Source organism: Gossypium arboreum, chromosome 7, assembly GCF_025698485.1.
Source record: "Gossypium arboreum isolate Shixiya-1 chromosome 7, ASM2569848v2, whole genome shotgun sequence".
In the NCBI taxonomy this organism is placed as follows: Eukaryota; Viridiplantae; Streptophyta; class Magnoliopsida; order Malvales; family Malvaceae; genus Gossypium; species Gossypium arboreum.
The window spans coordinates 82770652-82787422 of record NC_069076.1 but is presented as its reverse complement, the minus strand read 5'-3'; the positions used below and the strand labels follow the sequence as shown (position 1 = coordinate 82787422).

The following is a 16771-nucleotide window of genomic DNA, read 5'->3' as shown; positions in this document are numbered from 1 at the left end:
GCCCGACCCAAAAATGGGCTTACTTTTTTGCTCAAGCTTTGACCTAATTTAAAAAAAGTAAACCCGGTTCGCCCATATTTGATTTTTTAGATTAGTTTTTATTTAAAAATAATTTTTAAAAAATATGTAATACACTAAATGCACTAAAAAAATGCTAAAATATATAAAATTATTATTTAACATATATAATTAATATAATATTTTTTAAAACATAATATATTCAAGTTGGGTTAGATCAGGCTTGGACTATAAAATCTTACCTAAGGCTCGACCCATATAAAAAGCGGGACTTAAATTTTACTTAAGTCTATTTTTCGAGCTTTATATTTATGTCCAAACACCCCCATTTTTCGGGTGAGCTTTTGAGTATGGGAGGGTGACCCAAGCTATAAACATGTCTAGGTTATTATATAGAGAGAGAATTAAGAATTTAATTTAATCTTGTGAAGAAATTTATTCTCTAAGTGCACATTGATAGTAAAATCTTTTGTGTTGTGATTTTACTTACTGAAATCACAAGGGTGAATTTAGTGTTGAGAGTATCGTTCTTCAATGTAGAAAGGTGAGGAAATTGTCACCATTGTGTGATAGACTATAATCACTTGTGGTAAGTGTTGAATATAGTGGGTATTTCTTAATAGTTTAGGTTCCGCAGATATAAACTGAGTTGTGTAAACAATTTTTCTATCCCTATTTACTTTATGTTCCAGGTAGTGTCAAAAGGAATGCCCACACTCTTGTCACTCCTTGCTTGTTTGCAAGCAACCATTTTGAACTAACAGGTTTCTTCCCCATTTTTCTAATAGCATTTGTTGGCGATTTGAATCTCGTCAACTCCAGTTGGGTTCTGGATTTACCATTTGCATTCATATTTCGCCTCCATCTTCAAGATCTCCTAAGCAATTCTGATGGATATATGTGTTTGGCTTGTCTCAATTGTAAAATTGTTTGCTTGAACTTTTTATTATTATTTTGGGGGGGAATTTCGATCGGTCTTAGGATTTATGTTTCTTAGTTTGTTCTTTCTTACTGTAAGATCCTTGGCTTTTCTACAATTCTTATGGTTTCCAAGTCTCCATTTGTTCCTAACTACCATCATCCCTGCTTGAAAAGTTGATGATACTTGAGAGTGGACCCAAGCCTCCTTCAATGAAATTTGGTTGAGTCTCTGGTTTTTCTTTTTCTTTTTTTGCTGTTGTGTTTTGCTGTTGTGTTTTGTTTGATGTTGCATTTTAGTTTTTATGTATATATGTTTGCTATTATGTATAGTGTTGATGTTGCTAAAGTGAATTGATTTTACATATCTTCTTGCGACATTAATGAATATAACTATTGTCATTACCAATGCACTAAAGGAATATTATGGTGGTTGACACCTTGTTTAAAGGCTTTAACTTTAGTTTTTAGTTTAGTCCTTATTCTTAATGACATATAGGTTTGGTATAAGCTCTTCCTAATCTTGGGGGTCTGTAATCAAACTCGAGGGATTCTCGTTGTGTTCTTATATTGTTTATTACTCGTATTTTGTTTTTTGTTCTTCTCTTGATTGCTCCCATGTCTTATATAGCTCCTTGATTCTACTTTTGTAATCTTTTTTGAGATAAAGAATCATATTATCGACAAACACTCTTTTATACCTAGTTAAATCCTTATTGTTTTAACTTGTATTCTAACTTCGTAACCTTTCTACCTTATGCCCTAATCTTTAATTTGAAAATAAAGGCAATTTTCCAATTGAAAATAAAGGCTTACTTTTTTTTTTATCAAATAAACTCTTATCATTGTTTTATACTTAAGTATTAAAGTTTAAAATTTAGAATTTAAAGTTAGGGTTTGAATATAAAACAAATAATAAGAGTTTATTATTAAATCAAAATTAAAACTTAAAATATACATTTAAATTACAATTAAAATTTCACAAATATAAATACACTAAATTAAAATTAAAAATATAATTACAAGTTAAATTAAAATTCACCAATTTCTCGAGCCTTACAAAGGCTAGCTGGGCCGATAAGTTCCCAGTTACGCAAGGACTAAGGAGTAAAGGTACATATAGAAGTCAATCGACGGGGGATCTGTTTGTTGGGAATGGCGACGACAGCAAGAGGAGTAGGAGACTCAAACCCAGACGACGACGACGAACTCAACTCTTTACTTTCCCAGCAACACCACGAACTCATGGCTGCCCATTCCCTCGAGTCCGACCTCGACTTTGCCTTCCATCTCCAACTCCAAGAAGCCCTCTCCGCTTCCCTTTCTCTCCACACTTCCCAACCCCCACCACCCCCACCACCGCCGCCACAACCCCCCGTCCAAAACGACACCGTCTTCTCCTTAACGTCTCAAATGCTCTCCAAACTCCAACAAGAATCACTTGATCACAAGCGCTGCCTCCTCGAAACCCAGAAACTCAAGGACGACCTCAAGCGTCGGGTCCACGACGAGAAATTCGCCCGCCGGATTGCCGACATGCCCGAAGAACTTTGGGAGGATTGGGGCGATTGCTTCGAACGTCCCTTCGGTGAAGGGTGTTCTAAAGAACTTTGTTGGGATGAAACTGACAGCGAAATCGACTCCATTGATGGTGTTTCTGACAATGAATATGATTTTCGTATTTATTTTAAGGGATTGATTAGTGAAGAAAAGGTCAAAGACAAGGCATCCAACTACGCGGGGATTGGAGTTGCGATTTGTGATTTTAGGGATAATTTGATTTTGGAAATTACAAAGCCTTTAGTTGGTGTTGGGTTGAGCAAACAAGCGGCTGAGCTTAAGGCGTTGATCGAAGGGCTTAACGCTGCTTTGTCTTTGGAGCTTAATAGGATTGAATTCTGCTGTGATTATTACCCCATTTATCAATACGTAAGTTCCTATACATCCTTTTATTCTCCCATTTTGTTACAATTCATGTGAATTTCTCTGTTTATTTATGTTCATTTTCTTATTAATCTTAGTACTTTCTCTTTTGCTTCGGGAACTAAACTTAAAAGATGGTTTTCAATTCAAATGTATAATCATCTTGTCGAGTTCAATTGCCACCCGTCGTCGGTTCGATCGTTGGACAATCCTACCCCCTATCCCTTATCATAATATGTATATCATCATGAATCTTAACTAATTTATAAATGATATATGCATTTCATTCTCATTGTTTTTATAGCATATAAAATCCGTATACATTCTCTAGAATTCATGTCTCCAAACATAACACACAAGAAAATTTGAAGAATTGATTGTCTGACCGAAGTATATGGTACATAGTTTTTTGAAAGGATGGAATTTGTCAATTTTCGTCTTTTATATGGAATAAAAATTAAGAGTTAGTATTGCATTTTAGTCATTGGTTCATTTCTAATTGAAAAAATAAAGGGTAAAATTGAGAAGTAATAAAGAATTAGAGTAGGAGGAAGTAGATATGCTAGTGTAAATAATGGAATCGACTTGACTCTAGTGAATGAATTGAACTAATGAATCAGTTATGGCTTAAAAAGTTGTATATAAGTCTGTTTTTATTTCCTTACAAAAAAATGTAATGTGTTATTGTCGATGAGTACTATATATCCTTTCAGGTCACTGAGAGTTTGGTGGGGTTATCTTGTTAGGAAAATAAGTACTAGGATTTTAAATTTAGAGCAAAATGTGGCAAATTAAATAAAAGTGAGTTATGGTGATACAGAAGGAAAGCAACTAAATGAAGGAGATAATTAGGGTCCCATTGAAATGCTCAAGACAAACCCCAATTCGTTTTTATTTGATAACTACTCTGTTGTATGGTGCCAAAGCGTTGGTAAAATGCTCTTAAGCCATGTGTACAACAGGTGATACTCACTATCAGCAGCATCTCATTGACAGGTTGTTGTTTGGACTGAGATCAGGTTATTCTGTGCTTAACCATGGGCCATTTAAGTTTTCTGGTTGTTAAAATATTACCTTTGATTAAGTAATGCTGGATATACATGTCACAAGATTGAAAGAACATCATTGATCATACTTGGGTTTAACTGTATTTGTGCTTTGTAATTATATAAAACTATCTATTGAAAGCCTCTTTATCTTCAAAATAAAGAGCCAAAGGGAATGTTGTTTGTGATGTATTTGGCAATACAGATTACTAGGAGATGGCCACCAAAGCAGAGGAAGATTTCAATGTTAGTGAATCAAGTATTACTTCTTCAAAGAAAGTTTACCGATTGCCGCCCCATACTCATGGCACGTAATGATATTAAATATGCCTTTAAGCTTGCAAGGGAAGCAATAGTATCTCAGGTCACTCAGCCTGTAGAGCAAAATGAAAGCAAGAGTGTGAAAGAGACTTGTGTTATCTGCTTAGAAGATACTGATTCTGGGAGCATGTTTTCAGTTGATGGATGCATGCATCGATACTGCTTTTCTTGTATGAAACAGCATGTGGAGGTGAAGTTGCTACATGGAATGGTGCCCAAATGTCCTCATGAGGGTTGCAAGTCCGAGCTTATTGTTGACAGCTGTAGAAAATTTTTGACCCCTAAAATGATTGAGACATTGAAACAAAGAATGAAGGAGGCGTCAATTCCTGTGACAGAGAGAGTTTATTGCCCATATCCTAGGTGCTCGACCTTAATGTCAAGAAGTGAGGCTTTAGAATATTCTAAGGATGCACTTGTCGGAGCTGAAAGATCTGGTGCCAGGAAATGCCTGAAGTGCCATGCCCTTTTCTGTATCAACTGCAAGGTTCCTTGGCACAGTGACACGACATGTCAAGATTACAAAAGAAAGAATCCCCTTCCTCCAGTAGAAGATCTTAAGCTGAAGTCACTTGCAAGAATGAATTTGTGGCGCCAGTGTGTGAAGTGCAACCAAATTATAGAACTTTCTGAGGGTTGCTACCACATGACTTGCAGGTATTTCATTTTAGTTATGGTTTTTAGTTTTCTTTTTTGTTGTTGCTTTTAAAATATTTTGTCCCACAAGTTAAGTTCGTTCAAAAACCAAGATGAAGGGAAGGGAAGGAGACAGGGAGTGGTGGGTTTGAGAAGGTGCTCGCAGGGATGCTGCTTGAAAACAAGGGCTGTGTGCTTGAATTGGAAGATCATATCATGAGTCTCATATGAGTTCTCAACATTTGGCACCATTCCCTTGAATACTTGTGTCTTGACAGTGTCGGGACTATTATTTCCCCTGGCATGTCTTGATATATTTCTGTGTCAATGGCATGTATGTGTCATATACGATGGTGTTTCCCATGTCTGTGCTTCGTAGATGTCATATGTCAGGTAGTGCTTAAGCTGACAGCTACCAGTAAACCATATTCACTAGATATATTGTTATGCAAACAAAAGCTGCATCTCATGGTTGGTTGTTTTTGCAGATGCGGATATGAGTTTTGCTATAATTGTGGGGCTGAGTGGAAGAACAAAAAGGCAACTTGTTCTTGCCCGCTTTGGGAGGAGGATTTGATTTGGAATGAAAACAGAGACACAGACGAAGAGGAGATGGATGAAGACTCTGACTATGATGATGATTGGTTTGTCTTCTGAGGACTCTAACCCAATTATCCCATCTCTGTGGCCAATTCCAAAACTTGGTGACCATTTTCATATGTTTATAGAAGTGTTTTTGCATATACATTGTTTTTATCCGGGCTTCTGATCCGTTTGGAAGAATAGTGAAATGCATCAGTTTTCCTTTAAAAGAAACCGTCCTATAATAAATTTAATCCTAGTGATGGTTGCATTACATAAGTTGAAGATTTGAAATTTAACATTTCTACCTGTTTTTTTTTCTTTCTAATACGAAGTTTCATCTAATTTCACAGCATATGTACACATAAAAAAACAAAATATAATGTTAAAATTTTATAAATAAATGAACATATACATGTATGTATATATATGGTCTTCTAATAAATTTATGCAACAATTTTATCCAGGGTGTAGTTGCATTATTGATTCTGATTGTTTCTTTATTTCTATCCTTTACCCGGATGAGTTGGATTCATTATTCATATAATTGATGAATATTTAAAAAAAAAATTGTATTAATTAAATCTAAATTAGAAGACAATATTGTATTGTTAAATAACAGTGTTATCTGAGATTCATGAAAATATTGTACCGTACGTCCATAAGAATTATGATAAGAAATATGTTGAGGATTGATTCTCATATTTAGAGAAATTTTGAAATAATAAAAATATTGAGGTTAATTGTAATCCACTATAACTTCGACTTTTGGCCTTAAAAGATTTTAATAGTTTTTTTATGAATTAAATATTATAATGCAAGAGAGTAGGGAATTTCAGATGAGTCATATTCCTCAAATCTGACACCAATCATGTGGTGGGGGATCAACCTTGATTTCTGCTCCATGTGCTTTTTCTTTTCAATTATTTATTATGCTTGAAGGAGAGGTAAGTTGGTGGATAGCATCCTCCTTCACCATCAACAGTGGCAATCACTTTCATTTCCTCTCCTATGTGCCTACACTCTTTCAAACAAACAACACTTGAAAATATAAATGTTCCTACAGGAATAATTACTTCAATATTTATTTAATTAAATTTAAAAGGAAATTTATAATCCAACCTTAACACCTAAAAGAGAGCAGCAATCGGAAAAATTCACCATTTCTTGGTGAAAGTTAGAGGATCTTTATGTTATTTTAATCATAAATCTATTTACTCATTTATATATATATATATGTTCAATTGATGATTTTGCATTTAAATTATACTCACTTTTCACTTAATTAATTTATCATGTTTTAGTTTAGAAATTTTAATGGTATTAAAAATAGGGACACATTTAGTCCATATATGTTATGTGATATTCCTTTAACATGACATTGGCATTCATAAACAAATTTCAAATTAAAAATATCTGGAATTCTATAAAATGCTTTCAATTTTTTCCTAGACAATATCAAAAATAAAAAAAAGTATATAAAAATACAATACAAATATATATTTTTAAATAAAACCCTGAATTTTTTTATGATATATAAATTAATTACATAAAGAATTCAAAATAAAAATAAAAACTAAAAATATAAAAGTTCTAAAAATTATATAAATTTTAAAAATTTAAAATTTAAAAATATATAAAAATTTTAAAATATATTTCTCAATAATATATATAAATTAAGTAAAAAGTTTATATAAAAAATAGATATAAGTTTTTCCATTTAGGTATTTTAAAGTTTTATTCTGTTACTTCCAAACCAAATAAATGATCAAAATATTTAAAATTAACATTAAAAAACAAAAAATCCATCTCTCTTTACCTCTCCCGCCCCTTCCTTCTTCATGTTCTCTGTCTTCATCATCTTACCCATGTGTGAAATCAAAAATCTCGTAAAAAACAATTTGTCATGTCCTCAAAATAGAGAAAATGGGCTTCTCTTTTTTACCCTTTTTTTTCTTTCCTATTTTGATTTTTTAATATTGAAAATGGGGTTTGTTTTAATGGAAAAGAAGATGAATGTTTATTTTAGTGCTGAAAATGGAAGTTTGTTTTAATGGGAGAAATTTGGAGAAGAGTTTATTTTAAACAGTTTAATATTTTCTTTGTAGAGTAAAGGAAAATGATAAAATGAAAGATGGAAGGGAAGAGATTGAGAGATTATATTTTTAATTTTTAATTTTTATTGAATTTTAATTATAAATATTTTATTTAATTAAAATATCACATGTCATAATTTAATTAGTTTGAAAATTTTCTTAATAGGAATTAACTATTGGTACCTAAAGTGGCAGCATAATAAAACTTTAAATACTTAATTTGACAAAAAAAAAATTGATCACCTAAATGAGAAATTACATATTTTGGGTACTTATTTTTCATATAAGCTTTTGCAGTAATTATAAGTGAACACACATTTGAATGTAATGGAGCCCAGGTAATATTGGATGTTTTAATTAGCTGTGGACTTTGGGTTTATTTTAGCCATCGTTTAAGTTTTTTTATGACGGTTGATTTGACTAGTTTTCCCATTTGATGTTACCAGAACAGTTATTAGTTTTGTTTTCTAATAAAATATCCCCAATCCGGGTTTTTTACCCAATTGGGTTAAAAAAAATTTAAAATACCAAAATAGGGTGTCAGATACATTATTTACGGAAATGGGTTGTTTTTTTGGGTCGAGCCTACCGACAAAGCGCGACCTATTTTTTAATAATATAATTTATTTTTTTAAATATTATTATTTTATTATATTTTAATAATTTTAAATTTTTAAAATTTAGTCGGTCAAAACCGGTCGAGCCAGGACGAGGCGCGACTCGATCGCTCCCCGCAGAGGCGTGACTCGCCTCCTGCTGCAGAGGCGTAACTCCCTTACACCCGCCACGTGTCCCCGCCCCCCCCCGGCCTGCACCTCCCATGCCACCGAGAGAAAAGAAAAAAAAATTATTAAGTTTAATAATTATTTAGGGTTTTTTTACTAAAATAAATTTAAAAAAATTATTTATCAAATGGGTTGTCAGTCCAATTATATACGAAAATTTGGCTTTTTTCCATTCGCGCCTATCTGACAGGCTCAAATGATTATTTTATATTAATTTTTTAAATAAAATATTATTTATTTAAGGCGCAAATGACAGGCGCCTATCTGGTGACTAATGGATGCCAAGAATGGCATCCGATAAAGTGCCCAAGACTGCAGCAGTATAAGGCATCCGCCTATGTCCATCGCAGAAGGATCTGTCGTCCGACAAAGTTCGCGCTACAGCGTGGTTAACACTGCAAACCCCCAACTGTATGATCGCGTGTTATGCAAATTAGACAGTAGCGGTAGGTACATCAAACTGACCTCACTGCCGTGTGAATCCGGCACGAGTACACCTCCTATAAGGTGCATAATGTAACCTCGAGCGGCCTGCATAACCTCCAATTCAGTGGCAGTATTGGGCAAATGCTCAAAATTGGCCTTTAGCCATGAAAACCGCAATGTGGCAAATTTCCCCTCACTTGGGGAGTGTCCAAGTAACTCGTAGCAAAGGCGAGCCGGCCTCGAGATCGAACTTACGCCCGTGACCACGTTCCCGTCGATGGGGAGCCCTAGCTGTACTGCAACGTCCTCTAAAGTTATGGTGCACTCCCCACACGACAAATGAAATGTGTGCGTCTCCGGACGCCATCGCTCGACTAAAGCAGAAATTAAGTCATATCGCAGATCAAAAGTCCGGATCAATGCTGCTGATCCGAACCCCGCTAACTCTAAGAACGGTATTACGCGTTCATCCGGCTGAGACCCTACATTATAAATACGATCCTTCAATACGCGGTACTCGACCTGAGATTATTATATTTACGAAATGGTTAATACAATATAATTTCAGTCAACAAATAATGTGACTATCAAATAAAATTTTCATTACCATCTCATTAATGTTACTCGATATGTGACCCTTATTTTCATTATCAATCAACGAACCCATTTGCTGCAAATCTGCAATTAAAATTATCAAATAAATAAAAATTATAAATTTACATTATATCAAAATTACATTAAAATTACATTAAAATTTCTTATTCTCTTCAGAATTATTTAATTCTATTTCTTACTCTCTTTAGATCGTTTATTCAACATCTTTCCATATTCAAAGTAACTTATTTCTCATATACTCACTTTCAACTAGTCAATTATGCATCTATTCAACCGCAAAGTACTACATTACTTCCAATCATAAAGCCAAATGCATTTTAACATATCATTTATATTAATGTGTTTAATTCTTTAATATATATTAATTCTCTTGTTATGTGTTTTATACAAGTTAAAATATAAGCATAATTTATTAATATTCTATTTTACTCTTAAAAATATTTTATTTTTCCTTAAGTTTTGATTAAATTTTTATAAAATTTAAAAGAATTATTTTTTAACACTTTACATAGGTAAATTTAATTAATTTTAAAAGTTTGAAATTAAATTAAATTATAATTTAAGAATATTTGAAAAGATTAACTCTCAAGTTTATACATTTTACATAGGTATAAATTTTTATTTTATTTTTAGAATGTATTAGCCACTATATTTCTCACTTTTGTTAACAATGAAATGAATGCTAGTAAAGTTTTTTAAAATAAAATACAAAAATATTGATTTCAAGTAAATCCGAAATGGACAATAACGGCAAAATATTGATTTTTTATATATTTATTTAAAAGGGAGGCTGCCATCAAGCTATCAAAATCGAGCATCAATGGCAAAATAATGGGGTTTTTACCCAACTAGATTAAAAAAATTAAAACACCAAAATAGGATGTTAGATAAAAGTAAAACAAAAATCATGGACTTGAAAATTCAACAAAAAAGTTTAAATTAAAAACAAACAAAGCAAGACTTGACAAGTAGTATTAAAACAAAAACAAAAATTAGCAATTAATAAACTATATTCAAGCAAAATAATTACATAACACTCTTAAATTACTAATATTTTACTTTTTTAGAAATGTAATTTTTTTAAATTTTAAAATAATTACAAATACTAAAAATTATCACATAACACTAAACTACTAACATTTTAATATTAAAATAATTATAAAAAATTACTAACATTTTTCTTCTTTCTCCTCCTTCTCCTTCTTCTTCTTTTTCTTCTTCTTTTTTTCTCTCTTCACTGCATTCAAAAAATTGGGGACCAGTGCTTATATTTATTTTTTCTTTTCTCTCTACAGTGGCATGGGGGTGGGGGGGGGACACGTGGCGGGTCAGCAGGGAGTCGCGCCTCAAGAGAGAGCGACGAGTCGCGCCTCGGGTCTGCTCGACCTGGTTTTGACCAATGAATTTTAAAATTTAAAATTATTAAAATATAATAAAATAATAATATTTAAAAATATATATTATTAAAAAAAATAGGTCATACTGTCGTGTAGGCTCGACCCAAAAAAACAATCCATTTCCATAAATAATATATCGACACTCTATTTTGATATTTTAAATTTTTTAACCCAATTGGGTAAAACCCCAACCCTTATTTAGTAAAAAAAAAAAAAAACCACAACAACAACTATGTTTGAATACTTTTAGATATTATATTAAAAAAAATAAATATTAATCAGTTGTTAAAAAATATATATGTAAATCTTCAAAAGAAGCGGCAAAAGCTTAGCTCAGGGAACCGTCGGGAAGAGCAAAAGCAAATATAGAGCTTGGCGAGTAAGAAAAATGCGAACATGAAGGTATCCAACACATCTTCCTCTGTTGTGAACGTCTTATAATTTTTTTTAAACTTGAAATATTCAAAAGTTTTCAATTAAGTCTAATTATTATCAATTCTATACGCACTGACTCACTGCACTAATCAAAAACATCTTTCATTTTCACGTTGCCTTCTCTTCTTTTCCTTCCCCTCTGCTTCCCTTTCGACCTTGCTTCTTCTTCCACCTGTTTCCATCTTCCTCCGCCCACATGCTCATAGTCGGCGTAGCTCCGGCCACCATGAGCTCTCCGTTCCCCGCTTTCTTCCATTTGCTCCTATCTACTGTTATTGTTTGCTTTTATTTTGTTTCTATGTGCTTGTGTTTTGTTTTAGGTATGGATCTTGGTTGCATCCTTGCTTTTCCATGGTTTGACTTGATGGGCTCCCCAAAAGAGGGTATTTGGCTTCTGTACCGGGTAATCTCTGCCACCCCCTAATGCTCCAAGTTCGCGGAGCAATTCTAAGGTGTATGTTTCCGCCTAAAGGCTTTCGAAGGTTGGAGTATTCCAAGTGGTCTTGTACGATTGCAATGTCTATCGTAACCAAAGCTTGGAGGTGAAGATGAAGACTAAGGGATTAGAACTAATGTTGCTTTTTTGGTGCTTATAACAAAGTTGACGCTTTGTGGGTTTTAGTCTATTTTGTTTTTTGTTGGCCTCTCGTGGCTCTTTGTGTTAGGTGTATTGATAGGCAGATTGTGCCTATTTTCTCTTCGTTGGACGTGGTTGTTTTGAAATTTTCTTAATGTTTGGAAGAAAAAAACATGAGTGGTAACCTTTGTATCTATTCTGCAAACGTGATTGGACATTAATAATTAGGGTTTACATAGGAAATTAAGGACCCATTGTTTAGAAAACCCACCAAATAAAACTCCATGTTGATCTTCTTTCATTAGAAAGTTGAAAGCCAGTAAAGATTTTACCAGTAGAAAACACAAAACCCCCGCAAATTGACGGCTGTTACTTATTACCAGTAAAAAATGCAAGGAATTCGCACGACCAAACAACCTACCGTCCCTCATAGATAAAAACACACTGACTGACAAATACCCATTTGTCCACTCTGTAAGTTTCCCACCTTTCATCACCATTTAATAAAAAGGGCCACCTTTTTTTCCACACCAAACCTTTGCCCTTTTACTTTTCGTTTTCCTCATACTAAAAGACAGATCCCCTTTTTAATCGATTCCCTTTAACTTGTGCTTTACGTTCAAGCTTTTTTCAGTGTTTCTTGTTAAAATTGGACTTCAGCTTTTTCATCCTCTGTTTTCGTTGAAAAAAAATGATGGGCGGCGAGGGGTTTAGAACAGCATCCGCCGCCGCCGGCATAGCACCGGATAAAGCGGCGAGTTTTAACGATGTGGTGCGTGAATTCATGAAGGGATTGCTGGAGATGAGCGTGGAATTCGGGAGAGGTTGTCGGGATGTACTGCGGCAGAGTTTGGTTACAGAGGATTCGTTTTTAGTGAGGAATTTCGGTAACGATTCTTACATTGGTCGAAAAATCAAGGTTCCTAAAGGCAAAGTTTTAAGGAGATTAAGATTGTTTAATGAGTACTTGGTTCCAGAAGACAAAGATCCTTTGCATGCTTGGTCTGTAATACTCTCCGTCTTCCTTCTTGCTCTTGCAGGTATTGTTAAGAAATAAAATGGAACATGGTTATTAGGATTATTTCTCAAGTTTTAAGATTCTCATTCAGATTCAAAACCTTATTATTGCCCACACAAACATAGGTACCTTTGATTTTTATTTTTCTGTTGATCAATTACTGATAAAAAGAAGCATTGCTGCAGTCTTGAGTTTAAGTATAGAGTATGATACTGCAATCCCGGTGGCAAAGAAAGTGTACATACATCCTCCTAGTGCGGATCGAATAATTCTACCGGACGGTAGATATATGGCATATAGAGAGCAAGGCGTTCCAGCCGATAGAGCTAGATTTTCGATCATCATTCCACATTCATTTCTTTCTTCCCGACTTTCAGGTTTGGTATAGAAATGCTAGAGTATATACCAACTTGGTTTTATTGACCTACATGTGTTCATACAATTCATACTTAATTTTCTCAGTTTGTGTCCTTTTGCCCCCCAAAAAAAAAAATGCTAGGGATTCCTGGACTTAAGGCTTCGCTATTAGAAGAATTTGGAGTGCGGTTGTTGACATATGATCTTCCGGGTTTTGGTGAGAGTGATCCTTACCCCTATAGGAACCTCGAGTCATCAGCATCGGATATGTTTTTCTTAGCAAATGCTCTTGGTGTTAGTGACAAGTTTTGGGTTGTAGGATACTCAACTGGTAGTGTGCATGCCTGGGCTGCTCTCAGATATATTCCCGATAGACTTGCAGGTACTAATTTCATTTAACTTCAGTAACTTAAGTTTTTACAACTGACTATGCACTCTTGGGGAAGTGATCATCTTTGGTTCACCATGGCTAATTTGCAGGTGCAGCTATGTTTGCTCCAATGGTCAATCCTTATGATTCACTGATGAATAGGGGAGAAAGATATGGAACCTGGGAAAAGTGGACTCGGAAAAGGAAATTTATGTATTTTTTGGCTAGAAGATTTCCTAAATTTCTATCTTACTTCTATCGGCAAAGCTTCCTCTCTGGAAAGCATGGTCAGATTGATCAATGGCTAGCATTGACACTGGGAACAAGGGTGAGTGATTTTCTACACTATGAGCTCTCTAAGGTTCCGGAATCCAGTTAAGTACAGTGCATAATATGCAAATTTTTGTTTCCAAGGGCACTCTACGGTCTTAAATGTGGAAATGCATAATATTCTAAGCGAGTCACTAGAATTTTGCGGCATTTCACTTGTCAAGCATCTAATCTAAATTCATATATTGTCTTTACAGGATAGAGCTTTGATAGAAGACCCTATCTATGAAGAATTCTGGCAAAGGGATGTCGAAGAATCAATCCGACAAGGAAATGCAAAACCTTTTGTGGAGGAAGCTGTATTGCAAGTTTCTAATTGGGGATTCAGCCTTGCAGACCTCAAATTACAGAAGAAACAGAGAGGAAAAGGAATCCTAAATTTGATCAAGTTTTTTCTTAGTGGCTCTGAGGAAGAATATACTGGTTTTCTTGGTCCAATACACATATGGCAGGTATAATTTCATCCTATGTTGCTTTGACTCTTCCATTTTCTTGAACTACTCGTATCTTTCACTTGTGTCCAACACATATACATATGATCCTTCAAAGACCCTCCAATTACATGGAAAAACTTATTAAAAAAAAAAGAACATACCTATGTTGGAATGGACCTGTATCTGGTACTCAAAATCACCTGAGTAACATAGATTCCATCCTTATTCATACATTGCTGCTGCATTAAACTGTTTTGCTACACTTTTACCTGTTCATTGAAGCATTACGGATTTACTGATCTATTGTTCTCTAGTTTAATATGTGATAGCTGAGAAGTTCTTTGCTTTAGAGGCTTCCATTTTACTTTTGTTTTTGTGGTTAATTTGTTGCCAACGATTATCATATTTAACTTGCTTTTTACATTTTGGATTCTTGCGGTCACGTTAATATAACTTCTTGGAACTACATTTTTTCCAAAACCTATTTGCTCAATTTGGTAACAAAGAAGCCTCCTTGTACTAATAATAAAAATAAAAAAAGGCTAGCTTTCTGGTATTGCTTAAAAATGAGTTAGACAACCCATAGAGCACTTGATAGATACTTAGTACATCAAACTTTCTTTTTGGAAGAAAGTACCCTGGCACTAAGTTACTGCGACACTTCATTTTTCTTGAAGTACCCTTGTTCAACTTCTATGTCCAGCCCATAGGTATAACCTCCATAGACCCAGATGATATATGGTAAAACTTAGAAAAGCTTGAATTTTCCCATGTCAAAACCCGAGTCCTAGTAACAAAGCCTTGGTATATAAGATCATCAATGAAACAATATTTGGTTTTGATTCCCAAGATATGAACTTTTAATCTAAAATTGTACGAGTCCTAGTTTGCTTGCAACCTATAAGCTATGGTTTTATTTTGCAATTTGAGAGCAGAACAAGACATGGATTACTATTCTCAAGGAAATTTTAGTTGAACCTTCTTTCTTTTTAATTTTATTTGCTAAATTTTTTGGTGTTATACAGGGGATGGATGATAAAGTAGTCCCACCTTCAATGACTGATTTCGTTCATAGGGTTCTGCCAAGTGCTGCAGTTCATAAACTCCCATATGAGGGTCATTTTACATATTTATATTTCTGTGATGAATGCCATAGACAGATATTTACCACACTTTTTGGAACCCCACAAGGCCCTCTCCCTGTCAACAATACCATAGAAGTGGAACAAACATCATTGGATGATATACAAGTGCAGGAAGATGCTTCAACTCAGGATGATTTTAAGACAAACTGAGATATCAAAGTTTTCTATAATTAGGTTTGAGTTTTGACATGTAATGTAAGGTTGGTTGTATATATAGCATAGGTTTATTCTATCACTTGTGATTAGAAAAGTTGAATAAAATTTTCTCATATATTTATGTGGCAATTGAATGGAGATTTGAGAAACTTTTTGAAGTTGTTGGCTGGCTACAATGGAAATAAACATAACCAAGGAAAAGGTGATGACTTGCTCTGATTTGTTGTTAGCTGCTTTCAATTTAATATTGAGACAATAGTTTTTTTACAGCTTATTATTGTGAATTGTGTTATGAGTTGACCACCTAAGGCTAATTGTTGCCTCAGCTGTATGTCTGCAATAAGCCATGACCACTCTACTGCTAAACAAACTAGATTTAACTGTGAATTCTGATACCCCATGTCCTTAAGAGACTTTCCACGTTTTCTAGTCAATGTTTTCAGCTAAGTTAGGTTTGGCTGGGGAAACAAAACATAGAAATTTGGCTAAATTATGTGATAACATAAGGGATGGGATTTGGTTAATGGTTTGGCCTTTTAATTATATCAAGGTACTTTGAACATAGAGTTAACGACGTATGTTTTAAAAAAGGTGACGTGTGAAAATTATTATAATGCATTTAACCATGTTAGTGGCATTCACATAAATTAAATTTTAAAAACGATATGCAATAGTCTAAAAGTTTAAAACATATATATACAGAAACAAATAAAACCAAAAATTAGATGAACATATTTAAAAATTATAAAGATTCAAAAACGGAAATTAATAAAATATATAAATTTGTGGACAATATATATAAAATTATAAAAAAATTTCAAAAAATTATAAATAATTAAATATTTTCAATAATTACAAAAGTTCAAAACAAAATATTTTCTAAAATATTCAAAATTAAAAAAAAAGAGTTAAAGTTTTAGAAAAGAATTTAATTAAACTTTTAGAAAATTACAAAATTCAAAAATAAATTGACTGACTTTGACCACTGTTGACTTGACTATCGTTGATAGATCATTGATGGCCATTGATCGGTATTGACTGATCAACAATGGTGAATTTTAATTTGATTTTTTTGTATTTTTAGAATTCTTTTAGAAATTATATATTTCAATTATTTTTTGAGTTTTTGAAATTTTGAATTGTTAAATTTCTTTTAAAATTTATATATATATTTTGTATTTTTACT

At 33.5% G+C, this 16771-nt stretch overlaps 3 protein-coding genes across 7 annotated transcripts in view; all 3 read left to right on the top strand.

Annotated features, from left to right (window-relative positions):
- Positions 1-1982: 1982 nt before the first annotated feature.
- LOC108459978 (E3 ubiquitin-protein ligase RSL1) lies at positions 1983-5678 on the top strand. Its single transcript, XM_017759370.2, has 3 exons — positions 1983-2865; positions 4111-4883; positions 5351-5678. Exons 1-3 carry the CDS (start codon positions 2092-2094, stop codon positions 5517-5519), a joined length of 1716 nt encoding a protein of 571 aa, XP_017614859.1. The 5' UTR covers positions 1983-2091; the 3' UTR covers positions 5520-5678.
- The window catches only part of LOC108483013 (elongation factor 1-alpha), a 102156-nt gene continuing 88968 nt past the window's right edge, over positions 3584-16771 (top strand). Inside the window, exon 1 of one of the 5 annotated variants that reach the window (XM_053030399.1) lies at positions 3584-3593. The gene's annotated coding sequence lies outside the window, so the exon portion shown is untranslated. Of the gene's footprint in view, positions 3594-6316; positions 6328-10661; positions 10683-16039; positions 16050-16771 lie in introns of those variants that run through there. The other 4 variants (XM_053030364.1, XM_053030358.1, XM_053030352.1 and 1 more) reach the window with 4 other exon arrangements.
- On the top strand, positions 11087-15579 carry LOC108468618 (uncharacterized). Its single transcript, XM_017769518.2, has 6 exons — positions 11087-12815; positions 12979-13170; positions 13293-13532; positions 13631-13848; positions 14048-14302; positions 15310-15579. Exons 1-6 carry the CDS (start codon positions 12467-12469, stop codon positions 15577-15579), a joined length of 1524 nt encoding a protein of 507 aa, XP_017625007.1. The 5' UTR covers positions 11087-12466.

What these genes read in the sequence shown, in the direction of transcription:
- LOC108468618 (XM_017769518.2), top strand. Translation starts at nt 12,467, where the DNA reads ATGATGGGCGGCGAGGGGTTTAGAACAGCATCCGCCGCCGCCGGCATA. An exon ending in TATTCCCGATAGACTTGCAG is followed by an intron (nt 13,533 to 13,630) that starts GTACTAATTTCA and finishes GCTAATTTGCAG; the next exon opens with GTGCAGCTATGTTTGCTCCA. An exon ending in CATTGACACTGGGAACAAGG is followed by an intron (nt 13,849 to 14,047) that starts GTGAGTGATTTT and finishes TTGTCTTTACAG; the next exon opens with GATAGAGCTTTGATAGAAGA.
- LOC108459978 (XM_017759370.2), top strand. Translation starts at nt 2,092, where the DNA reads ATGGCGACGACAGCAAGAGGAGTAGGAGACTCAAACCCAGACGACGAC. An exon ending in ATTACCCCATTTATCAATAC is followed by an intron (nt 2,866 to 4,110) that starts GTAAGTTCCTAT and finishes TTGGCAATACAG; the next exon opens with ATTACTAGGAGATGGCCACC. An exon ending in TGCTACCACATGACTTGCAG is followed by an intron (nt 4,884 to 5,350) that starts GTATTTCATTTT and finishes TTGTTTTTGCAG; the next exon opens with ATGCGGATATGAGTTTTGCT.